General features: G+C 32.7%; 1 protein-coding gene across 8 annotated transcripts in view; it reads left to right on the forward strand.

Annotated features, from left to right (window-relative positions):
• The window catches only part of PAPOLA (poly(A) polymerase alpha), a 74,750-nt gene that overhangs the window by 31,123 nt on the left and 16,202 nt on the right, over positions 1 to 27,425 (forward strand). For all 8 annotated transcript variants that reach the window (XR_012473811.1, XM_074213040.1, XM_074213037.1 and 5 more), the window contains exons 7-15: positions 2,196 to 2,307; positions 2,955 to 3,044; positions 3,133 to 3,271; positions 4,959 to 5,031; positions 6,866 to 6,986; positions 7,835 to 7,919; positions 13,160 to 13,213; positions 13,847 to 13,966; positions 25,500 to 25,609. Coding sequence is in view for 7 of the 8 variants with exons in the window: in XM_074213040.1 (XP_074069141.1) it covers positions 2,196 to 2,307; positions 2,955 to 3,044; positions 3,133 to 3,271; positions 4,959 to 5,031; positions 6,866 to 6,986; positions 7,835 to 7,919; positions 13,160 to 13,213; positions 13,847 to 13,966; positions 25,500 to 25,609 (904 nt within the window). In the remaining variant the exon portion in view is untranslated. The remainder of the gene's footprint in view (positions 1 to 2,195; positions 2,308 to 2,954; positions 3,045 to 3,132; positions 3,272 to 4,958; positions 5,032 to 6,865; positions 6,987 to 7,834; positions 7,920 to 13,159; positions 13,214 to 13,846; positions 13,967 to 25,499; positions 25,610 to 27,425) is intronic.

Raw genomic sequence — 27,425 nt, forward strand, 5'->3', positions numbered from 1 at the left:
TCCAAATACCTTATAGTAGAACTCATTAATTTTTCCCTAATACCCATCCCAATTTTGAACATTTGTGTTTGTGTCTTGGCCACCACTATCATCCCACTCCCCTCAGATTTGTAAGCTCATTGTCATCCTTAATATTTCATTCACTGAAATATTAGAAAACCATTTTTTCAGCCTCCTAACCCCACACTTTTTTTGTTAATAAAATTACATTCTGTTGCTTCCAGGATCAAATAGATGTTTGGGATTAAAATTTTTTTACTACCTGACTTTAACATATTTCAACTCCCTTTTACATATATGGTGGTGTAGCCAAATTAGTTTCTGTTTCTTCTACATGGGATCCTACTGGAGAGTGTGAGATTTTGAACTGTAACTTGCTATTGAAAAAACATTGAAAACCACCAATCTAGGGAAATTAAAAAGGATTCATTTATAAAGTGGCCTTCAGCATAGCTCTGATGGAAACTAGAAATTCTGAGTGAATTCCAAGCTTGGGGAAGCTTACTAGTTGTGTGATCCTTGACTAAGTCACTTAACTTTTTAGTTCCTTAATCAGTTGTTTAAGAACTGCAAAAGTAGATGTAGTTTTCCTTATTGGGAGTTTTCTACACAATTGAATCTCATCTATTACCTTACTCTTCCCACCCCTTAAACAAGAAAACTAAACATAGTAATTCAGTATTTTATTCCTTTTAGGACAATTAAAAAAATTTTCCATCTAAACCTATCTAAGTATTTGAATATATGAAAATAACAAGTTCTCCTTATTTGAAGTAAATGCTTTTTTGGTTTGGAAGTCTGCTTTGGACAGAACTTTGGAAATGGGAAATACACCACTGGGATATAACTATACTTAGACTAATCTCTAGCCATTAGACTATTTCTTGCTTTTTCTTTTTTTTTTCTTTTAGGTTTTTGCAAGGCTATGGGGTCAAGTGACTTGCCCAAGGTCACACAGCTAGGTAATTAGTAGTGTCTGAGGCCAGATTTGAACTCAGGTACTCCAGACTCCAGGGCCGGTGCTCTATCCACTGTGCCGCCTAGCTGCCCCGTTTGCTTTTTCTGAATGTGTGTATGTGTGTATGCACACATTCATTTTATTTTCTAGATCATTGTTCTTTAAAAACTACATTATCCTGTGTGTAAAATTCTATGTTTTGCTGTTCTTTATAATTGATTCAAAGGTTTTCTAATGTTTCAGAAAAATGAAAAAGCAAAGTGGATATATGATCAATTTTGAAAGGATCTCTTTACCTGAAATCCTTTCTTTGATATTGAAGATTTTTAGGTGAAAACTTTTCCCCATTAGTTGTTTGTATCATCTCCCTAATCTAAAATACTTCTATTTCATTGTGAGATGTCTAATTATTTGTTGGTATACTATACTGCAGAAATTTTGTGACTACAAAGGAATGAAAATGGTTTATATTTTAGATTTGGGAAAAGTTATTTATTTTCTAACTTGTAATTTTCAATTTCATCTTGGCTTTGTACCTACCTTTTCTCATAAGTATTCTTTTAAGGTAGATTCTATTAGCCTGTCTTTATAAACTTCATCGGTAAGAAGTCTTTAAGGTGAATTTGTAGATTTAAACTTATCATTAGCAATAATTTGCTATGTTTCAATTTGTAATTCTAATCTTATGCTAAATTGGCTAAGTTTCCTTTTATTGCTTCAATGATGTACTAATTTTATCTATTTAAAATTGTCTGACTCTCCAACTCCTTAGGATAGTATGCCAAAAACAACAATAGTAATGTTTTAAATTTTTTTACCTTCATTAAAATTCTTTCTTTTCCCTATCAATAAAGCTTTGTCTTACTATTTTTAATTAATTTATAAAAAATCTGCTAAACTTTTTTGGTAATATGCTACCATTGAAATTAAGCTAGCATGAATAATTGTATGTACATAGTAAGACTTTTATAAATGAGTTGGCTAAATATGGTCAGAATTGCAGCTATTTCAGTTGTAATTTGAACTATTACAGTGTTTTTGCACTATCTAGATGGAAGGGCCTAGATGAATAAATTTAACTCTTCATGTGGGTAGCAGGACGTTATCAGGATTTATTATGTCATTAGATAACATAAACTTCAAAAGAATAATTTTCTATGTATTCTGGAAATTTACCTTTTAAACATAATTCTATAGTTTGATGAATGTGGAATGATTACTTTTTGTTTTGATTTAGATTGATATTTTGTTTGCAAGATTAGCACTGCAGACTATTCCTGAAGATTTGGACCTACGTGATGACAGTCTACTAAAAAATTTAGATATTAGATGCATAAGAAGTCTTAATGGTATGTAAAATGCATATCATCAAATTTTCTTGTCAAATAAGAAATAAAGATCTTTGAGCTTTTCTGGTACATTAATAGTTCAGTCTTACTTTGAATTAATCAGTATACTCAAAGCTGAATTAATAGTAGGACTCAAGGATGTGACCAGTTTGATTTAGTTTAAAAAGGAAAAAAACTTGGATCTTTTCCTTTCTGAAACTAAAGGTTTTGATACACCATTATTCCTTAATTTGGATGATGGGTTCAAGTATTCAAGTAATAATGTGAGCAGGTTATTTTTAATAACTTAAACATGTTGATCATTTTAGTTGATGCATCCCTTATAGTTTAATATTCTCTAATTGGAGTAGCAAGTGTCAGTTATCAGCTGAAATGTGAATTTTGGTATTTAAATGTCCTCCCATCCCCTGTTTTATGGACATTATCCAATGTGGTAGGCTTTTTCTGGGATTATATCATATCTAAATTTGTTTCTCATATAGCTAATAAAATTAACCACTTAATACTATAAACTTTACAATATATAAAGTAATCTGATGGTACTTTTAAGTTGTTTCATAGTCATGGGTCTAGGAAAGTTTTGGTAAATTATATAACATTTTAAAATGAACTTTTGATAATCTAAAATATGTTTTTTTGTTCATTAGGTTGCAGGGTAACCGACGAAATTTTACATCTAGTACCAAACATTGACAACTTCAGGTTAACTCTGAGAGCTATCAAACTTTGGGCCAAACGTGAGTTCAGAATTTGCTAGGTAGCTAATTAAAATGATGTATGTTTTGTTTTCCAGTAACTCACTTTTTGTTTTTCCCTTATCAACAGGCCACAACATCTATTCCAATATATTAGGTTTCCTCGGTGGTGTTTCCTGGGCTATGCTAGTAGCAAGAACTTGCCAGCTTTATCCAAATGCAATAGCATCAACTCTTGTACATAAATTTTTCTTGGTATTTTCTAAATGGTATGTGTTTAGATTATATTAAAATAAAATTGATTGTAGACACTGAAGTTTAGTCTTATTTCTATGACACTTCTGCAGCTGGTTCCAGATTTTAAAATTGTACATGAGTAACAGTTTAGTTTAATGGGGACCCAGAATTTGTGTTATTTTTTAAAAGAGGAAACCTAAGTCCTATTTCATTTCACATTACTGTATCTGACCAAAAAGGATGAAGCAGACTAGCAATATGCTTATATTTCAACATTAAGTAATCTCCACATAAACTCTTACTTTAATTTTAACCTGAATGTCATGCTTAATCAAATAAAAATGGTAACTTGGGATATCCATTAGCTTTTTGAGAAAGCTCCCTTTTTTCCTCCACATTGGAACCTCTTTAAATTTAAAGTTGTATACTTGGGGAACACTCAGTTAATCAGTTATTGTCAATAAAATATTGAGGCTATAACATACACAAGAAACATATAAGAAGAATACATTCACAGATAAATGCAAAAAATTTTTTGTGACACTTGAAATGTTAGTCATTCTAGATTTTTCTCATATAGCTAATAAAATTTACCACTTAATACTATAGACATTCATTTGTTAAAGATCCTGACTAGATCTTTAGTTGTTTTTGTCTTTATGAATGGAATTAGTGACTTCAATTTTTTAATTTTCAAGATGTTTAAGGCTTAAGAAAAATAATTAGTTATTTTCTGGAATTCCATTGCATTTTTTTTTTATTAAACTGATGATTTTCACCATTCCCTTAAAGCAGGGGGTGGGAAACTTTTTTTCTGCCAAAGGCCAAAACTTAAATTTAGCTTGCTATATATTTGGTCAAGCATTAATTAATTCACCCCTAAAAATCTAGGTTTATTGAATTTTGAGTCCTGCCTGTGGTTGCCTTAGTGCCAGACCACATGATTTCATGGTCTTATATACAGGCTGAGGTTCCCTTCCCTATCATTTTGATTTTGATCTTGGCCTGTAGCCCTTTACATTTAGTCACTTGTTTCCTACTCATTTGGCTTTATTATTTGAATTGAAAAAACATTTTAAGTCAAATACTTTTAAAGTTTCCATAACATTGCTGATAAGTTTTAGAAAGCCCTCTCTCCAGCCTTTAAAGTGGGTTAAATATTTGTAGTTTAATGTATATGACTTTAAATGAATGGTCCCACCACATAGGAAAAGTACTTTATTTCATCCAATGGTTAATGCTACATCATCTTAAGCATCTTAGTGGAAAAATCTTTTGTTTATTGCATGAAGTTTTTATAATTGATCCTGCTGCCTTAGCTATTTCTCCAGTTGCCTATGGATTGAGGTAGAATAAAGAATGGATACTCTTTCTGAAAAGGGTGGGTTTTCCTTGTTCCATTGTTGTCTTTGATCTGAAGAACATTTCAAGATATATTACAATAGAGCTAATTGTTATTACTATATAATGGCTTTAATCAGCCATTTCAGGGTTGCAAAATGAGATATTTTTCAAATGATTCTTGTGATTCTGTAGTTTAGAAAGAAGGCGCCTTACATAGACTTAACTTGAAGAAAAAAGAATAACAAGTCTTTCATCTATTGATTTGTCAAGAGGGCAAAATGAAGAAGGATCACATTTCACAAAATACTTGTAATTAAAAAAGTATAGATGGTAATATCCAATAGTCTTATCAAGTGCTACAATCTTTTTAAACAGGGAATGGCCAAATCCAGTGCTATTGAAACAACCTGAAGAATGCAATCTTAATTTGCCTGTATGGGACCCAAGGGTTAGTGTATTATTTTTTCCCCTATAAATTCACACTGTACAGTAAAAAGTGAAATCGACTGCTTAAAGAAACTCCACTGAGACTTCATGTTTTAGGTATTTATGGATGTAGCTGACTACTGGCAATTATTTCAACAATTATTATATTTTTTATTATAACATCAACTGTAATGGTCCTATAATTTATAGGACATAATTACTTTGTACCCTGTGATCTTAAAATATACTTAATAATATATATATATATATATATAATATCTAGATGAACATACTGACTTCAGTAAGAGATTTGCAACCTACAATATATACTTAATCATACAATTAATACTGTGTAAGTAAAAGTTGTATGGGCATTTGTGCATAAGAAAATAAAATAAAAGGCTACTAAAAATATTCCCTGTATTTATTTTATGTAAATATTTTGTTAAAACTGAGTTGTAATATAAAAGCTGTTGACCACTTTCAAAAAGTTATCTTTTTAACCATCCGTGATGTAAATGTTACAGTTGGTTTGAATTTCTGGAAATTGCATTGAGTTTGAACCAAGGAATAGCTTTAATTGTAGTTCTTTTGGGGTGTTACTATCACTACTGAGAAAAATTCATTCATACACACACACACACACACACACACACACACACACACACATACACAAACACACACACACACACACACACATTATATTTTGTGCCAGTATTGATTTTGCTGCTCTCATCACTGCACTAAAACTATTTTTTCTGTTTTCTTTTAATCAAAAAGGACTATATTTAAAAGTTTCCAAACTTAAAGGGTAAACCAATTGAATTATAATTCAGGGTCTTACATTTGAGATAACAGAAATTCAACTCCTCAGAATAGACCTGGGTCCTTAAATAATACTGTTGACATTTTTAAAAGGCATAATCAGCATGAACAGTATAATTTAAGTATTTCATAGATCTATTATGTAAAATTTATAGTATGGTACAGCAAAGTATAGTGGTCTAGGGAGTTAGGAGACTTGAGTTCTAGGCCTGATTTCTGCCATTTACAATTTGTTTAACCAGTGGCAAGACCTTCTTTGGGCTTCAATTTCCTCATCAGTAAAATTCAAACATTGGGCTAGATCATTTCTGTACCTTCCAGTTCTGACATCCTTTGATTCTAGGATATGTTTAAGAACATGATTATAATTTTGATATATATTTTTTTAATATTAAAACTTTACTTTGGAGACCTTAAAGTATAATGTTTTAGGAAATGTGGTTTTTTTCTGTAATAATTCCTTGCTTTGTTTTGTCTGTAGTAATTCTTGTTTTTTTTTGGGGGGGAGAGTTTGTTTTATTTTTGGATACTATATTAATATCCTAATAATTAGGGTCTATAAAACTTCTATTTTCTTTTTAGGTCCCTTGTTCCTAGTTAGTAATTGTGTAAAGGTAGACTACTAAAAACCTCTTCTGAGTAGATGTTTTAATGTAGTACTTTTATGAAAATGAATTTGTAATTGAAACCAAAGTACAGTTCAGAAGTTTTATTGATTTTTTTTTTAAAAGTTTACATTAGGGTAATGTATTAAATTAGGCTTTCTAACATTCTATATTCACTTGGATGTCCTGAAAAATTTAGTGTGACATGCTCATTTGTTTACCTTGAATTTTGACTGTTAGATTAGATTTATTTTTCTGGTACGCTAAAACAATATCAAAACAGGATTTACCTACATTTTCTTGATTTCACCTTCAACAATGAATACAATTAAAATTGATCATTGTTCAGTTTATCAAAAAGGATAAAAGTCCAAATTTCTGTTGCATGTGTACTTGAAGAAACTGATTGGCTGTTGTTATATATAGGTAAACCCCAGTGATAGGTACCATCTTATGCCTATAATTACACCAGCATACCCACAACAGAATTCTACGTACAATGTGTCCGTTTCTACACGGATGGTCATGGTTGAGGAGTTTAAACAAGGTAAGTTCTTTTATCCTTACCCTTTTCTTCATGCAAAAATTTAAAATATTGTTATAATCCTAGGAACATTATATATTGACTAAAATGATAATTTCCAAGCTAGAACTTTGCTATTATTTAAGGATTGCAATATATTCTCAAGAAATGAGTGTAATACTTTATATTTTTTTTCAGAAAAAAATTTGTATTTGTCTTCACACAAATAGAAAAAGTTACAATTTTTAAATATTTTATGCATATTGGCATCTTCACCCAAATAGAATGACAATTTCAAGTCTCTTCTACAAGTAGAGATTAAGTTAATAGGAAGATAAAAGTCCTTAAGGAAGGAAGTTTGGCAAAAATGGGAATCATTGCCTTCCATTTTGCAACAAAAAACTCTAAAACTACCATGAAATTAAAACCTTTCAGTAAAGTTTTCCACTTTGTGTTTTCCTTTATGGGGAATGCATAAGTCTCCCATAATCAATTTTAGTAGAAAGAAAATCCCAAAGGGAAGAAAACTACCTTAGGTTTTTCCTCTCCTAGCTAGATAACTTCAATTTTTGTAGTTACTTATATAGAACATTATATTATTTAATCTAATCCAATACTTATAGAAAGTATTAGAATATTATTACTATTATTATTGATAACTGACTTGATTCAGTAATGACTCAACTTGTGTAAAATATTTATGTATTTTCCCCATAATTAGTACTTTTAAAATGAGAAAGACTTTATAAATTTAATAAATAATGATGTTGCAGTATAATGTATGCATGTGGTATGATAAAGGTTTTTAAATTGTCAGATTGCTAATATTTATAGTGAAATATGCAAAGAAGTTTAATATGTCTTTAATTTAGGTCTTGCTATCACAGATGAAATTTTGCTGAGTAAGGCAGAGTGGTCCAAACTTTTTGAAGCTCCCAACTTCTTTCAAAAGTACAAGTATGTATTTTAAGGCATGGCAGACATTCTGCTTTCTTAATATTCACAGTGATATATCTGTATATATGACACTTTTTGTTAGACAAACATTTCCAATAGAATTAGATTTGAGGGTTTTCATTTTCCTGTGAATCTAATATTTAGAATAGTAAACAGTTTTTATTGATGTATTTCTTCCTTTTTGAGCCTTTATAATTGCTTGTCAAATAATTTTAACTATTTTTTTTTAATGAAAACATCACATGAGTAAAAATTGGTGTCACTGATTTGGTTAGAAGGACAAATGCTAAATATGAGGTTTTTCTATTCATTTCTATTAGGCCAGCAGAAGGGTATGTGTTGCTGATTAAAGGATGAAAAACTAAGATTATTAGAGGGGAGCAGTTCTTGTTAAAAGTTTATATTCGGAAAGATTATAGTCACTTCAATTTGTAAAATTACTTCTCACTGAAATATTTGCTCAACACCTAGCCAGCTGTTAAGCATTTTCAGTAGGCTATAGTATAATATTACCCATCCTTATTTTTTCATAAATAAGGAAGTCCCTTCAAATACTTAAAAGTTTTCCTAGGAGCCTAGAAGAACTAATATTTTTTAATATAAATGTTTAATAGTTTAATACCTTTTTAGTACAGGTCAGAAGCCTGTTTTAAATGTATTTGGTTTTGATGAAAATTGTAAGTTTTATAATAAATCTTACTTGAAAAAAAATGGACTGCATTTTTATTTGCCCTGAGATGAAATTTTGCCAGAGTCCCATTTTTTTTTCTTTTCAATTTTTTTTAAGATTTGAAACTTTTCTAACCATCTGATCTTGTATTGGATTGTGTTATGTAATAATCTAAGCAAGATTTTAATATGCTATTCCCCAATTAAAAAAATGAATGATGACCATCATAATGTCTCTGTGTTTTGTTTCTGTATCTTTTGCATGGAAAAAAAACAATATTAGAGCACTTGAATTGTGTTCTGGGAATTGCATTTGGAAGATTGTGTTATCAGTGGCAATTTAAATAATTTATAATATTCATAATTTCTACCTTTTCGTTAGTAATTTTGTTGGTGTATAGATTTTCTCCCTTTTTACTTTTCAGGAGCATTTAAGTTTGATATAGGCTTAGGTACTACTCTTTCTAATTTAGTACAAATCAATTAGAATAGTAGTTGACAACTGAAGAACAAAAAATCATCAAAAATATGTAGTGATACCACTCGAACTTCTTAAGAAGCCTCATCCACCCAAATTTTCCCTTTGTAATTTTAATATTCAGGTGTTGGACTTATTAGTTCATCTCATGCAAGTAGGGAAGCAACAAACTTATATTTTCTTCTTTAGAACCCAATGACCTATGTACTTTTTAAAGAAAGCTAAAAAAAAATTTTTTTTTTATTTGAGAACACCTTGACAGGGATCTCTTTTAACTTAAATAGTAGTTTTTAAAGTCAATTCTAATTTGTTTTTTCTAAATTTTCAACCTGAAAGCATACATATTATTTTGCTGCATATGTGTAATGTAGTTTGCTTTCATCTATTAATTCAGAAAATATATGAAGTTGGTGATATGGATATATTTTAAATATGTAACAAAAATCATCTAAATTTGAATGCTTAAAATCATGACATGTCAGCTATATCGCACAAAATTTCTTTTATTTTTGCTATTCGTCTCCAAAGGATCCATTTTTACAAAGGAAGTTAAGCATTAGAAATATTAAACAATAAAAACCTCTTGATGATAAAAGGTTTGTAGACACTCTTTATTATAGTCTCAAGTTGTGGATATGTCTAAACCCATTAGATACAACAAATATTGAGAATTATTTTATTAATAATATTCTTTCAGAAATATGTATCTCTTGTAGCATAAACTACCTAAATTTGTCTAGCATCCTTCATTATTGCAATTGTCTTAAAATACAATTTACTACATACTCTTCTGCCATTCATTCATTATATTCAAGTGTTTCTATATGAAGGAAATCATCCAGAAAATTGCAAGAATGTTTCCTTTCTTTACAACCAAACTTCCAGGAAACCAAATTGTCAACATCTTTTATAAGTATAAATGTGAATTCACAGCACATTGATTTGTGGTGTCTTGGAAATGCTTAGTACTTTATATGAAATTATTTTTGAGAACAGAAAGGCATTTGACTTCTCATTTTTAAACTCAATGTATTAAGGACACTTAATGTGATAAAATTGAGGCTCACATTTCTTTAAGAACTTTGAGAAAGACACAACTTTGGGAATGACTTTTGACTGCATCAGATTCAAGATAACTTAATTGTGCACTGATAGTGAAAAGACTTTCCTTTGATGAAAAATATTGAAAGACAAAACACAATATGCCAAAAAAAAAGATTTAACAAAGAAGACATCAGCAGTTGAGATATAAGGGTAATTGAGATGTGTTCTGATTTTTATACCCAGTTAATTTAGGTATCTAGGCATTTTTGGAGAGGTACTTGTAATAAATAATATTAGAGGAAGTATCCAAGTTTCAATGGCTAGTATCTCAACTTTGGATTTTATAAACAATTCTCTTATCATTAGGCTGCAGTTTTTTAAGAAGCTAATATAACTTTTTATGGCATTTCTACATTTCTCAGATTGAGATGTGGCTGATTAGGTGAGCATCAGTGGCCTAAAGATATAATACTTGTTTGGGTCTTAATTTCAATTCTAAATTCCATTCTGAATTTGCTACAAAATATTTTTAGAACTGAATTTAAAAATATCAAACTTTACATTGATTTGATAGAATGTTTATAATAACTTGATTCATCCAAGGTTCTTTGTTTACCAGTAATTTTTTACTCATTTTAACGTAGCAATCTAATACTTGAAACATGCATGAAATCTTTTCAGGTTTGATTTGCCTCATTCAAGTACTCAATCCACTAAACATTTAATATGACAGTCATTTTTGTAAACTATTTTGAAAGATTTTTAATAGAAAGTTAAAAATAATTTAGATGTAAGGTAAATTTCTACTCTTTTTCAATATGAATTTTTTATCTTTGTGAGGAGAGAATAATTTTTGGAGAGGGTCAAGGGAACTCTGATGGATTCATCATTTGCCTTTTCTTTAGTCAATATGCCTAGTTGTAGAAAGGTAGGGGAAAGTTTGCTTTGTGTGTAAATATCTGATTTTTAGCATCTTAGAAACTTTATAATTTACTTTCAAAGATTACTCCCTAAAGTTTTAAACATCTGAATAATTATATCCTAAAGATTGTTAAAAATGTTAATTTAGTGTCCACTTCTGTGTTTGTAGCTCTCTAGCATTTTCTCACTGTACAAATCGAATTGCTTATTAGTTTTGTGGCATGGCTATGGGCACATAGTAGTACTTCATTTCTCTAGTGTCATTAGGATTAAGAAAATAATCCACTTTTCTGAATACCAAACCTTAGATTAAATACCTTCAATCATTTTTGATGTATTTTAAAAAGATATTATGTAGTTTCTTGCTTTTTAAAACTAGGACTATCAATTAACATTTCCTTGATTACAATCATTATGAACTTTAGTTATCCTAGCTTGTAGTGCACCAAAAATAGTTTATTTTATATATAAATCTATTTATCCCATATATGAAGTTTCTTCCCAATGCTATTCATTGAACACATTTTTGTAAGCAATAACAAAACATTGGAGATGAAAAGATGAAAACTTACAGAGCTAAATTTTAGAGGGAAGCCATAAACATAGTATAGTGTGAATATACAGTTAGTGTATAACTAGTAAAACACCTACAAGTTTAAGAAGTGAGCCAGAAAAAATGTTATAAAATTTTTTGGTTATTCTTGTATTTGCTTTCTCCCTACTTCCCTCTCCCCCACCTTAGTAAACTCCCACCTTGATTGCCATGGATTAGAAAACCATACGATCAGACTTTATAATTCTGTATCAACAAAAATCAGTCAGGTTCTGTTAGCTTTAAGAGCCTTTAGTTTGTAGCTATTTGAAATTTTTTTTTTTTTTACTGCTCAGAGACTTGGTGGACTTGTTTTGTTAGTTTTGTTTTTTTGCTCCACATAGTTTTAAGGTCTGGATAAGTGAATGTTGTTAGCCTGTGCCTGTGTATAAAAGTTAGCAAATTAACTTTTTTTTAAATCACAGATAACTTTTTCTTTTAACCATTAGCAACAATTCTTTGTCAGCAAAAATAAACACAGGAGAATATGGACTGAACATAGTTAAGCTTAATAAAGTTTTCTCCTTTTTCTTTTTTTCCTACTTTTGAAAGATTTGTAGTATCTTTTAAAATAATTTTTCTTGGTAAACCAGAACTTTATTAGGTGACTTTATTATGATTTAGGTCAGAATATTATTTTGTCCACAGACTATTGCCAGTCTTTTAGAGCAGTGGGCAAGTAGTTATTTCAGAGATGATCAAACTATACTGATTTTGGTGGTATTCTTGACTTGTTAAATTTGATCTGTTTTGCGGTTTAAATGTTTTGGAAGAAACCTTGTTTCTAACACTTATGAATGCTTTATAAATGTGTGTGTGTGTGTGTGTGTGTGTGTGTGTGTGTAATTGAAGTACATCAGTTGTACTTAATACACTATTACTTTCGTTGTAAAGAAAAGGTAATTGATCAAGATGAGGAAGTTATAATAAAGTTTTAAAAATTGCAAATACTTCTAGATGGAGCTAGATTTTTTTTCCTTTCTACTTTAGTTTGGTATCAGTTTCTAAATTTAGCTTTTTGAGGTTTTCCTTTTAGAAGTATTTTCCTTTACAATCTTTATAATAATTGAATCCAATTTTCATTTACTAGTTTATTAGCAAAGTTTTCATAATTAGTTGTAAGGTACATGACTGAAGCACTGAATTTTGTCCATTGTCCCTTTAAAACAAGTTTATTTTAATTGATGTGTTGATTGAATTGTTTTTAAGTAGTTTTGAGGGGCAAGATGCCATATCTGTGTTGCTCTCTATTGCAACAGTTGTTTTGGTTTTCTTGTTTTTTATGTTTTTAACATAATCTGTTAATGTATATTTCTTTCAGAAGAGATTAAACTATCCTGTAGTTTGAGCATTTGTGAAATATTTATAAACTATTATCCATTAATGTACATTAGGTGAAATTTTCACTTTGCAATGAATTTTGGGCTAGCTGTTCTAAAGTTAGAACAATTCAAGGAAGCTTATAGCATTATGGCTTGAATATCCAACTCCAAACATATAAATAAAATAAATAGCATATTGTCTTTATCTTCAAAGGCATTATATTGTACTTCTAGCAAGTGCACCAACAGAAAAGCAGCGACTAGAATGGTGAGTATAAGATAAGATTCACAGAAAAGAAACCATAAACTTCCAAATGACCCTTTGAATTAAGAGCACAGATCTAAATAAAATGGACACTGGATAATAGGAAGAATAACTCAATGAACCCTTCAATTTGACTTAAATTTTTTTTTAGTCATATAAGTTGCTAGGACATTGAAATTAGGTCTGTTTTTTTTTTTGTTCAGTGAATGGATGCCACATAACTGCCAATAATATCTTTAGTTTTTTTATTTACTACTATGGTTTTTACTATTACCTGAAGTTCACTTAAAGCTATTCATTTTTAAAACTGCTCTATTAATATCTTTTCCTTAAAGGTCTTGAGAAAAGACTTGGTTTCTTGAATTTATTGATTTGATTAAAACTTCTTTTTTTTTGAAAGAGGGTAAATATTATCTCTTGACCTTTAAGGTAGAGAGAGTACTATAAAGTTACTAACAACTTGAGTTACAGGGGACAATTAGTCCATTAAACTGCTTATTTTGGTATTCTTATTTTTTTTAAAGAGTACCATAACTTCTTTCAATATAATTCTTCTATTTCTGTACATTTTGCTTAACTTTTATTTTTGTTTAAAAGTAAACAGACTTTTAGTAATACTAAGTGGCATTTGTTCAGGGTGGGCTTGGTGGAATCAAAAATCCGAATCCTGGTTGGAAGTTTGGAGAAGAATGAATTTATTACACTGGCTCATGTGAATCCTCAGTCATTTCCAGCACCCAAGGAAAATCCTGACAAGTAAGCAAACTTTTTCCTTTAAAGTTTTCAGTAGCTGTAAGAATAAAATGTTAATCTGACGTAACAAATTTTAAGACTAATTTTCCATAGTTCAGAGAATATCGCTTTCTAAAACTATACAGAAAATGTTTTTTCCTTTGCTTTTCAAAAATATTAAAACTGTTATTTTTTAGATTGACCTTACTGAAAGCAGATTAAAAACTGAAATACCATAAAGCTTATATATAATTAAAGAATGTTTGCTTCATTTAAGTTTTTAAACTATATTAACATGTATAATTCATATTTCAAGATAATACTTTTTTCCCATATTGATAGCTAAAACCGGAATGTAATACTATAACTGTTTTAGTATTTTTAGCTTTGTTTTTTAAGTGGTTTTAAAAAATGTATTTTTTGGTAATAAATACATTCAGCTAACCTGTTGTTTTTTCAAGGGATACTATATAATTTCTTGACTATGTATAATTGGAAGTTTAACCAGAAATTCTGGGTTTTTTTTTAAGTTCTCTTTAAAGATCTTTGCAGTGTACTAAAAATTGCAGTGTCTTAAAGACAAATGATGTATTCATTGAATTTATGGTTTAAATGTTATCTAGAAAGACTTGGACGTTGTAGAAAAACGATTTGAATCTAAATATTATGAAAAGTAGAAATGAATGTATTTTATGGGGGAAATATGTAACAAATAGAAAGTAGTATAGACATGTATGATTTGATACTTTATAAAAATTCTGGTATTTTAACTTATATTTTAAAAAGAAGTAGTACCATTACATGCTTTCCCAAAAATGCTGTCTTGGCCTACATTAATAAAATTCAGCAAAAAAAATCTGATAATTCTATTATACTTTGGGTTAGTCTCCATTTATTTCCTTTACTTCCTCAATTTCCATTCCCTTCTCAACCATTTAACTCCAGTCTCACTGCCTAACTGAAACTGCTTTTTTTTTTCTCCAAGAGTAAAATCTCTTTAAGTGCTAAATCCAGTGGTCTTTTCTCAGTTCTTATTCTTCTTTACCTCCCCGCAGCTTTTTATACCATTGACCATCCTGTCCTCCTTGCATACTTTTTCCTCCCTAGGTTATTGTGACATTGCTCTCTTCTGTTTCTCCTGACTAATACTGATCCTTCTCAGTCTACCTGGTTGGATCACCATCTGTGTCTGCCCTCTGTGCATGAGTGTATACCAGGGCTTTGTCCTAGGCCCTCCTGTACATGATCTCATCAGTTCCCATGGACTCAACTAATATCTCTGTGCAGATGACACCCAGATCTACATATCCAGTTGTCATCTCTCTCCTGACCTCCAATTCTGCATTACCAACTGCCTCCTAGATATCTCCACCTGGATGTCTTGTAGGTATCAGAAGCTCATCCATGTCCAAAATAGAATTCATTTATCTCTTCATTTAAACTCTTCCTTTTTTCTAAACTTTCTTTTTCCTCTCATGAACACTATTTTCCTAATCATTGATATTCACCTCGGTCATTTCCAACTCTTCCCTTTCCCTCACTCTCCATATTTAATCAGTTGCCAGACCTTAGTGATTCTGTCTTTGAAACATCTGTTATATCTAATCATCACCCTAGTTCAGACCCTTACAACTGCTCACACAGACTAGTTTGATAGTTTTTGATAGATTTTTCGGCTACCACCCTCTTCTCTATCCAGTCCATCCTTGACATAGCTGGATTTTTTACATCCTCTAGAATAAAACACAAATTTCTCTTGACATTTAAAGGCCTTCACAATCTGGCTTCAGTTTTTCTTTTCAGACTTATCAAATTAAGCCCTTTTATTGCACTCCAGTAAAATCTAGTTTTTCCTAGAGGAATGTCCCTCTCTCATATTTGAGTCTTTGGCACATGGTGTCATCCCCCTTCTCACCTTTACATCATAGTGCCTGGCCTGGTTTGTATTAAGTCTCTTGAATGCTACTTCCTTCAGAAGACTTTTTCTAGTTCTCCTAATTCTAGTTTGCCTAATACTTTGTATTAAGCACCTTTAAGGCATTTTTCTTTGTACCTAATAAAGTATTTGGTACAAATCAGATACTTAATAACTGTACATTGAACTGTTCATCTGGATTTCTGTGTTAGCAAATTCTAGATGTAAAATTTTAGAAGATATTTAATAAGCTAGAATATTAAAGGACAATCAAAATGATGAGCAGTTCAAAACTCAAAAATTTTAAAAAATGAATGTTAGAACTTTTTTTGCATGTAATTGGGGGAAAATAAAATAAAACATACAATGGTGAACAGTCTAAGAATCATTGCCATATGAACAATAAATGTTTGAAGGTACTGAGAATATTTAACTTGGTCAGTGAGAATTGTGGGTAACCATGAATGACAATCTTCAAATTCTAGACGAATGGATAGGAGAAAATAGCTGTAGAAGAAATCTATCAATGATAGAAACCAAATTTACTCTCTAGAAAGACTTAACAATTAAAAGACTTTTAACAGGCTTTTTTTTTTAGGGTTTTTTTTTTTTGCAAGGCAAATGGGGTTAAGTGGCTTGTCCAAGGCCACACACCTAGGTAATTATTAAGTGTCTGAGGCTCAGATTTGAACTCAGGTACTCCTGACACTAGGGCTGGTGCTCTATCCACTGTGACACCTAGCTGCCCTTAACAGGCTTTTCTAATGAGGGCATCTAATTGATAACTATTGATGACACTGGTAGATGACTTAGGTTCTATTTATCAAATTTCTCTTTAAAAAACCTATTGTATTTTGTATGCATTTAAACGATGATATTCTAATGAATCCTGCCTTGTGAAGGGGTTTAAGATCTGTTGGGGTAGGGTGAGATACAAAATTGAGCATAACTAAATATTAGAATATGGTGAGTAAAGAATCTGGCAAACATCCAGGAATGTTTGAGGAAGGAGAGTGTGCCATAGCTAAGGAGATCAAGGGAGACTTAATGATGAGATGGCTCCCTAGTTAAAGCTTGAAGAAAAATATCTAAATATGGCAAAGAATCTTCAAATTTTGAATGCCTTCCAACAGTGCAGATTTCAGCTCATCCCCACCTTTTCCTCTGTCACTCATGAATCTTAAATAAGGTTAGGGTGTCCAGTCTGAATTCTTTGGGGTCTTACTGCATTGGTAATGGTACAGTATGTGGGCTGCCTGTTTTGGTTGCTCTCATTTCAGGACAGTGCAGTTTGTTATTGATTATGTTTTACAGCATACTCATGATTACCTTGTGTGACCCATTGCACTTTGGGTAATCCACAACTTTATTTTTTTGGGGGGAGATTGCTATTCCATGGTTTATAGCCATATAGCAATGCTGCAAGAATATTAAAAAAGATAGGTATTTATGTCAGGGGAAAGCATGGGGTCATTCAAAAGTTTCCCAAAGATAATTTAGCCTGCTCTTTTTCTTCTGTTTCATTTTAATACTAGTTCATTGTTTTATTTAGTGTCTCTAATGCAAGATGTAAATGCATATGGACCAGTTTTGTCTTATGTTCTGTGACAAATCATATCCTTGATTGGAGCTTCATTGGATTTTACTATGAGAATAATTAGATCTAATTCTTTATTAATTGTGAGTTTTATTTAGAAAGCTATGCGGTGTTTCAAGAGTTTAATGAAATCAAAATTTCTTGAAGAGAATCATTTGGAGAGCCTCATTATTAGGAATCTCTCTTCTTACTGGATTCTTCACTGTGTGTCTTCTAAGAGAATGTCCAAATCCTATAAACAAATCCTATGAACAAAGTAATTCAGTTCCATCTTTTTCTTTTTTTTTTTAAGGTTTTTGCAAGGCAGATGGGGTTAAGTGGCTTGCCCAAGGCCATGCAGCTAGGTAATTAAGTGTCTGAGAGATTTGAACCGAGGTCCTTCTGACTCCAGGGCCAGTGCTTTATCCACTTTGCCACCTAGCCACCCCTCAGTTCCATCTTTAAAGTAATCTTGGAAATTTTTTTTTTTTAACAAATACAGGAGTTACTTTGGAGATGTCCTTTAAAGTAACATTTTGTTGGGTTTTTTTACTGAATCATGCCATGTTTTTGAGACAAATTAGTAACAAAGTAAGATCTTGAAGTCTCTGCGTCTTTTTTTTAGATTATTTTGAGTTTTACAGTTTTCCCCAATCTAATTTCCCCTCCCCCCCACAGAAGTCAATTTGTCAGTCTTTACATTGTTTCCATGGAATACATTGATCATAATTGAATGTGATGAGAGAGAAATTATATCCCTAAGGAAGAAACATAAAGTATAAGAGATAGCAAGGTCAGACAATAAGATACCAGTTTTTTTCCCCTAAATTAAAGGTAATAGTCCTTGGTCTTTGTTCAAACTCCACAGTTCTTTCTCTGGATACAGATGGTATTCTCCATCACAGATATCCCAAAATTGTGTCTGCTTGTTGCACTGATGGAATGATCAAGTCTATTGAGGTTGATCATCACCCCCATGTTGCTGTTAGGGTATACAGTGTTTTTCTGGTTCTGCTCATCTCACTCAGCATCAGTTCATGCAGATCCCTCCAGGCTTTCCTGAATTTCCACCCCTCTTGGTTTCTGATAGAACAGCAGTATTCCATGACATACATTTACCACAGTTTGCTAAGCCATTCACCAATTGAAGGGCATACTTGATTTCCAATTCTTTGCCAACACAAACAGGGCTGCTATGAAATTTTTGTACAAGTGATGTTTTTACCCTTTTTCATTATCTCTTCAGGGTATAGACCCTAGTGGTATTGCTGGATCAAAGGGTATACACATTTTTGTTGCCCTTTGGGTGTAGTTCCAAATTACTCTCCAGAAAGGTTGGATGAGTTCACAGCTCCACCAATGTATTAGTTTCCCAGATTTCTCATAACCCTTCCAACAATGATCATTGGCCTTTCTGGTCTGCTTCTTTCATTTGTATGATTCTGTAGAATATGGCTTGCAGAAAAGTCTGCCTACAGAGCAGGAGTCTGAAATTTTGAGATGAGCCAAGTATATTTCAGGCATGGGGAATTGCTCATACAAATGCAAAAAGAAGTGGAAGATGGTTTGGAGAATAGCACATAATACAGTTTGAAGAGAAGTAATTTACCACAGAAACAGATAAATTGAAATCTGATTGCATATTAACTGATAGCCCAAAATGTTTGCATATTTCCCCTGGGCCCCCCCCCCCAAATAATAGGGAACCAAGTTTTTGTGTGGTAGAGACTAAAAAGTTTGCATATTTCCCCTGGCCCCCCCCCCCCCCCCCCAAGGAATAGGGAACCAAGTTTTTGTGTGGTAGGGTGGAAAATTTGTTTCCAAAAATTTATTTAATCTGTCTTTGATGGTTTGATTGGGGAGGTATGGTTATATAGACAAAGAGACTTTTTTTTTTTTTTAGTTTTTTGCAAGGCAAATGGGGTTAAGTGGCTTGCCCAAGGCCACACAGCTAGGCAATTGTTAAGTGTCTGAGACCAGATTTGAGCTCAGGTACTCCTGACTCCAGGGCTGGTGCTTTATCCACTTTATCCTAGCCGCCCTGCCAAACAGACTTCTTAGAAGACTTTTGCAATATACCAGATGAGAGGTGATAATCTGAAAAGATTGGTTATCATAGACTTATTATAGAGACTTATGTGAAACATTGTGGAGTGATTCTGAGACCCTAGTGAAATTGACACTAAAGGAGTCTTGCCGAAGTCAGACTTAAGTCAGTCATTATTGGTGAAGTTGCTGGGATTTACTGTTAACTTCATCTGGTATGACATCTTGCTGCTTTCTTGCCATTGTGCTGAGACCAAAATAAATCCCATGTCTTGCAGTTTAAGCCTCCTGAATTTGCTCTCATATGTTATCAAATACTTTAGTACCCTCCCTGATGCCCATTTATCAGATACAAGTTTCTTCACCACTAGGAGCAGAGTCTCCCTTTAATGACTTGGGTTAGACTCAAAGGCTTAGACAGTAGATCTTATGCCATAAGAGCTTCATATCTAGGTACTTACTAACATCAAATCCAAGCTACTTTTTTGCCCTAGCACTTGAAAAAGAAGTGATATTCCCATTTAGAGGACTTAAGTGACTTGCCCAAGGTCACAGCTAGTAAGTTACCAATGTCTGATTGAACTCAGGTCCTCCTGACTCCAGGAGTTCTCTGTCCACTGCACTATCTAGTGTATTCTTGACTTTTCGAACCTAGTCAGACTAAAAAACTTATGGTTAGCAAAATTGCTTCACTTTTTCAATAACAATAAATTTCTGGTTGCTTAAGTGATAATTCCTCTTCTCTCCCACCATTTCTTTTTATCTCAGTTCCTTTAATCTACTAAATTCTACCCTTCCATATCACAATATAGTTCCAATAATCCCTCTCATTGTAATTCCTGAAATCCCGATTCTTTGCAAGCGCCTCTTCATCTTTCATCTCTTCCTCATTTGCTTCTTCCTTCTTTCTGTCACTCAAGGAAACCTAGATCCTTTACAGAAGATACCACCTCATCCTGTTCACTAATGATTACATTTTTTTATGTGTCCTGACACATGCATTCCCTTTTTCACTTTGTCACTCAGCAATTTCTCTTCTATGGGTCAAGTATATCAAATATATTACCCATTTCATTTCCTTGTGATAGTTTATTAAGAATTTTAGGTCATTTTTTCTTTTTTTTTCCTCGAGTTTGGCATTGATTCGGTATTTTCTTCTCTGCTTTTTATATTAGATCACTTCAACATGCACACTGAGATTTGCTCAGATATTTTAGTTCCTCAGTCTACTCTTCCATTCTATCCCAGTCACAACAGAAGTGGGACACTTGAGTGGTGACCATCACTCACAAATTTGTATTATCAAGTTTTCTAATTTTCTTTAACTTTTCATACCACTTGTGCCTCATTCCTCTTAAACCCTTTTCTTTGTACTAACCAGGGCCACCATTTTTTCTACCCTTAAAGTAAAATTCCAATCTACCTCCCTTATTAATAAACTTTTTAAAAAAATTCTTAAGTCTGACCTGCTTGTGAAAGTGTCCATCTCTCTTGAACTATAAAACTATTTTGTACTTTTCAAATCTTTTGCTGCCTTGTCCCATTGCAGCTCATACTTTCTCTGACCCCAGTCATTAATTATTCTTACCAGTACTCTCCGTTCCTTTTCATGAACATATAATCTTTTCCACTGGGTCTAATACATAATACATATTTTATATACATAATACACATTATTTTATATCATCTGAGACCTCACAGGGCAACAGGCATGAGCTGTGTGATAGCAAGTCACTTAATTTATGTTTGACTCAGTTTTCCTCATCTTTACAATAGTGATAATAATAGCACTTAACCTTCCAAGTTTATTATGAAGACCAAATGAGATAGTATTAGTAAAGTGCTTAATTAGCACAGTACCTGGTGCTTAGTAAGTGCTGTATAAATGTAAGTTGTTGTTACATCTCAGTTCCTATAGTGGCTATGCCAGACCGCTTTTCTCCTTAAGCCTCTCCACTTTTATAGCTCAGATCCTCACCTTATTTTGAGAAAATTTTGCTGTCACTTCTTTTTTATTCCCTAATTGAACTCTTTAGACCTTGAAATTATTCCTCATTCTCTCCTGTTTTACCTTTTTTTCATGAAGAGTTCACCTTTTCCTTTCCATGGTCATTTACTCTTTATGTACTCTCTTTTTGTCTCTTCTATTTATATTCCTTTTTTTTAGTGTTTTTTTTTTTTTTGCAAGGCAGTGGGGTTAAGTGGCCTGCCCAGCCCAAGGCCACACAGTTAGGTAATTATTAAGTGTCTGAGGCCGGATTTGAACTCAGGTACTCTTGACTCCAGGGCTGGTGCCACCTTGTCTATTTGTATTCTTGATCCCATCTCCTCTGAAGTTTCTTCTTTCCCTCATCTATCTTTCTTCTCTCATTTTCAGTCAGTCTCATTCTTGTCGGTCTCTTGTCATTTTCAGTCTTTTTCTACTGTTTTTTTCCTCTTAATATCTACAAACCTGCCCAGCTTTCTTCAACCTGACAAAACCCTTACTTTAACTCCACCATGTTCTCAAGCTGTGTTATCCCTTTATCTCTTCTTTCTTTTACAGTTAAAATCCCTGGAAAGTTATCTACAACTCTTTGTTCTATTTCTTGTTTTCTCACTTCTGAATAACTGACTTACAATCTTACCACTCAACTCTCTCAAAAACCCCACTAATCTTTTTGGGGCAGCTAGGTGGCACAGTGGATACAGCACTGGCCCTGGAGTCAGGAGGACCTGATTTCAGATCCGGCCTCAGATACTTAATAATTACCTAGCTGTGTGTTCTTTGGCAAGCCACTTAACCCCATTGCCTTGTAAAAAAAAATCAACTCAATCACCAAAACAAACATTTCACTATATATGAGAATAAAAACAGAGGGTTGTGTATGCAGTTTTAAGTGTATCTTAAATTTAGGAAAAAGTAGTAACAAAGGTGTCCTGTTTGTGTTTCCTTTTGAATGACTTTTGTTTTGGGTAGTTTTTTTTTTGCATTTGGATAAATATTCAGTAAACCTTCCTCTTCCCCCCAATTAGAATTAACAAGTTTAGTAAATATATTGATTGTGTCTGAAAATGGCTATCTCATTTTAAATCTCTAGTCTGCCTTTTTTGACTAGAACTAGGAGAGACATATTTTATCACCAGTTTTTTTGAAGTATGATCTACCATTGCTTTGATAAGAGTTCTGGAATCTTTCAGAGTTTTTATTCTTTACCATGTGGTCCTCTCATTCTGCTCATTTCATTTTGCACTAATTCACATCTTCCTTTTTTGACAAGATTGGTTTTATTTACGTATCTCAGTTGGTTCATCCATTTTCCAAATGTGTCCCTGCTTTGTTTCCAATTCTTTGCCACTACAAAAAGTCATGCTATAAATGTTTTTGTTCATATAGATTTTTTTTACCTCTGTCTCTGACTCCTACAGGTCATATGCTTAGTAGTGGTTTTGCTGTGTTAGTGATAATATGTAGTTTAATTTCTTAATTGGCAGTTAGTGACCTTTTCATAATTATCTTTCTTGCTCTCTCTGCAAGCTCCCAGTACTTTTTTCATTTTCCTGATTCATCTATACCTTATCTTTAAACTATGGGTTTGCCTCCAGGGCTTTTTCCTGGTTCCTCTTTTTTAATAAATGTTCTTTTAATGATCTTTTCAGCTTCTTTGGATTCAATTATATAATTCTATTCTAATCTCCAGTTTTCTATCACTAATTTTCCTTTTGAACTTTTCAGATCTGGTATCCCCTAAGACATTTCAAACTCATCCTATCCTAAAATGGAATTTATTATTCCCTAAAACCTATTTTTTTTCCAAATTGTCAATTTTTGTTAAGGATAATGCTATTAGCTTCATCTCAGCATTATATTCTTGAGTCCTCATTCTTCCTTTTCCACATATACTTCGTTCCTTCTTTCCTCTCATACTGCATACTAGTTGAAGCCAGCCACTGTCACCTCTCATTCAGACTATTTGCAGGAGCCTTTTGATTGGTCTTCTTTCCTGAAACTTCTCCCAACTAAGTTCTATCCTTTACATAGCTAGGCCAATGACTTCTCTAAATCACAGGTTTTACTTTGTACTTTAATGTCGTACTATGTTATATCCTTCTCTGACTCACTCTCCTCTCTTTTTTCCTCTGCTGTGTAGTGTCAGTTATTAACTTCTCTCTTAATAGAGCCCTTCCTTTACAAACTGACCCCAACTTACCTTTAAAAGTCCTAAAACATATATCACCATTGCCTATATTCTTTAGTCCAGGCAAATTGACCTTTCTGTTCATATATTGCATTCTACCTCCCATTTCCTCACTCCTTGATTTTATTTTGTTCTCACTTTCACCTCATGGGAACCCTTTGTTTCCCTCAAAGCTTACATCAAGCACTGCTTCCTAAATGAAACTTTTCCTGAACTTCATAGGTACTAGTGCTTCTCCTTCTAAATTAAATACAATTTTTGTGTACATTTTGTATCCCTCAGTTGAAGACAAGCATCTTAAGGACACAGAATATTTCATTTTTTCTTAGAATCATCAGGACTATGGTATATACTCAATAAATGATTGCAGGTGTTGAGGTAGAAGTGACAGGACTGAGTTATAGCACCAAGGGTACAGGGAGGAAGTGTTTTTTTTGCAAGGCATTGGAGTTAAGTGGTTTGCCCAAGGCCACACAGCTAGGTAATTATTAAGTGTTTGAGGCCAGATTTGAACTCAGGTGCTCCTGACTCCAGGGTTGGTGCTTTATTCACTGCACCACCTAGCCACCCCAAGGAAATATTATTGACATCAAAGTGATAAATATGAAAGGTCTTGCCCTCAACAAAGACAGGAAAATTTTTTTTGGGGGGGGCAATGCAAGTTGAGGGAAAGGGAAAAATGTGTTCATTTTTGGACTTTTGTTGGGTTTGAGGTGCCAGATGGACATCCAAATTTAGATGTCTAGCAAGTTGGATATGCACAAATGAATTTTAGAAGAGAGATTGTGCTTTTTATGGAATTGGGCAAGTCACTTAGGAGTCTTGAAACCTCAATTTCCTCATCTTTAACCAAGTTGAATTATAAATCTTAGAAATAAAGAATCATAGAATCTTAGTCTCTAGACTTGGAGGGAGAATTTGGAAGCTATCCATTATAATCCTTATTTTGTAATAGAGTAAGTTGAGGGCCAAAAAATGTTAAGTAACTTGCCTAAGTAAGGTAATAGAAATAAGATTTGATCCTTTGCCATACTTAATGCTTATTTTAGATTAGAATTGAACCTTAGAGGTATATGATAATAGAATCATATAATTAGACTTTGAAAAGAACCTCATAAGTCATCCAGTCATGGACTCTCTTTTTATATTTGGGGAGTCTGAAGCCCAGAAACGTTAAGTGACTTGTCTAAATTAGTAGGGTGGAGCAAGGATTTGAACCTAGGTCCAAATCCACTGCTTATTCTACTACCCCACTTGATGTTACCTTTCTGCTCCAAATCTGTCTTTCACAAATACAGACAGGTAAGTTCTATAGTTATAGAAGTTTAAGAGTTTGGTTTGATCTTCTTTGTTGAGTCAAACAGTTTTTTTATATATATATTGCTTTATTTCTTGTGCTTTCAAGTGTCATTATGAACTTGTTGTGTATAGGAACCTAAATATAGAAAATGTAAGTGAGATTGTGTTGAGATAACTGAAAATTTTTGCATAGTTTTTTGATTGCATTTTAAAATTTTTATTGATGTCCTTTGCTTTTACATCATTCTCATTTCTATTTCCTTCTCTGCTCTCCCACTTAAAGAGCCGTCCCTTGTAACAGAGATTGAATTCATTTTAGACGTGTTCTAAATTATTTGGATTTTATATAATTTAAATTTTACTATTTGGGTTCAATCATATATCTGTGATAAACTTTTATAAAGGATTTAACATCTGTATAATTTTTTAGGAAGTTTACTTTTCACTTTTCTATGTATAACAATTTAAAAAATTTGAATGTCTACATTGATCAAATTGAAACAGTTTTAAGAAATTTTATGACAACGTACTTCCCTTTTTCAGGGAAGAATTTCGTACAATGTGGGTGATTGGATTAGTGTTTAAAAAAACAGAAAACTCTGAAAACCTCAGTGTTGACCTTACATATGACATTCAGTCTTTCACAGATACAGGTAAGTTCTGTAATTTAAAAAAATATTTTAAATTTAAGATACTTAGCATGTATTTTCGTTGAATTTCGAATAGTCTTTGTGATAGTGTTATCTGTGAAAGTGCCCCAGTTTTATTTTGCATTTGGGTGATACACACATTTCAGAAAAGAATTAGGCCAGTAATACATAAAGCAGCAGATCTTTATTATGGCACACTATAGCTCACAGAAGGTCAGGAAGGATCATGGCCTAAGTTGAGATGTAAGAGGCAAAGACATGAAGATTCAAAGGAAAGGATATCTGGGTTTCAGTTCTGGGAGGGAAAGCATGCAATCTGACTTTCACTTACTATAAAGTGTAATATGGGATTCAGCATTGTTTCTTTAGAGTGATTGCCCTTAGATTTGACATACTTGGCTTTCTTCTTCAGATGGGCAACTGACTGAGCCAGGTGAGCATCATGCTTTTATCAAGGAAGGATGGTCAGGTGGTTTTCTGTCTCTGATTTCACAGATGTGGAGATGCTAGGAATTATAAACAAATAAAATTAAATCCAAAATAAGGTATGAATATTTTCAGAAAAGGAGTCAAAGTTGTTAGGCAGAACGAGGGAGACATACTGAATATCCAGAGCAATAGATGACCTCCTGTAAATGTTCTTTCAGTTTTGGGAGAGATCAGAAAAACTAGAGACAAAACAACATTCCCTCAGGATGATTTTTAATTGCTTTGGGGGTATTGTAGTCACTGTCTAATATAGAAGGAAATCTGGCTTACTGTTACTGTAAGGGAAACTTAAAACATAGGACATACTGACTTTAAAATATATTTCATCTGTATACAATCTAGTTGAACCTTGTATGTGAATTGCTTGGAACTTGAAATGATCTGAATAAATGTACTGAAATCTGGATAGCTTGGCATTCCTGCCCTGCTTCCTACTCTGAATCTTGGAATTGGAGGTTGCACCTAATCCACCAGCTGCTGTAGGAGGTTTGGTCTTTACAGCACCTATAGGTCAATTGTACTTTTATAGGAAAAAATTGAGGAGTTTTCCCCTCCCTAATAATCAGGTTGATGTATATCATGGTATAAATGGTTTTTAAAGAAATAAGCCTTGGGGCGGCTAGGTGGCATAGTGGATAAAGCACTGGCCTTGGAGTCAGGAGTACCTGGGTTCAAATCTTGTCTCAGACACTTAATAATTACCTAGTTGTGTGGCCTTGGGCAAGCCACTTAACCCCATTTGCCTTGCAAAAACCTAAAAAAAATAAGCCTTTCATTGATTTTTTTTTAGATCATGCATTTCCCAATGTAGCCTGTGTGTGTGTGTTTGTGTGTGTGTGTGTGTGTGTGTGAGAGAGAGAGAGAGAGAGAGAGAGAGAGAGAGAGAGAGAGAGAGAGAGAGAATGCCAGAGAATGTCTAACATTAGAATCTAGTGGCAAAAGATATGGACATTTCAGCCACTTCATTAGCACGTAATTTTCTGAATTGCTTTCTAAGGTAGTTGGATCATTTCACAACTTCACTCTGTGAGTTATTTGTCTTTACATGGCACCTACAATATTTACTGTTCTCATCTTTTGACATCTTTGCCAATTTGGTTGGGTGTGAGGGTGAAGCTTAAGGTGTTCTGATTTGGGTTTTGTTTTTTTTCTTATTGTTAGGGACTTTCATGTGATTGGTTAGTTTATACTTTCATTTGTTTATTGGGGATTGACTTGGGTTTCCGTATTTTTTGTTATCAATATATACCAGGCAATAGGCTTTTATCAGAAATATTTGATACAAGCATGTTTTTACTTTTGACCACTTTCTTATTCCAGTTGTTTCTTG

Source organism: Macrotis lagotis, chromosome 1 (genome assembly GCF_037893015.1).
Source record: "Macrotis lagotis isolate mMagLag1 chromosome 1, bilby.v1.9.chrom.fasta, whole genome shotgun sequence".
Lineage (NCBI taxonomy): Eukaryota > Metazoa > Chordata > Mammalia > Peramelemorphia > Peramelidae > Macrotis > Macrotis lagotis.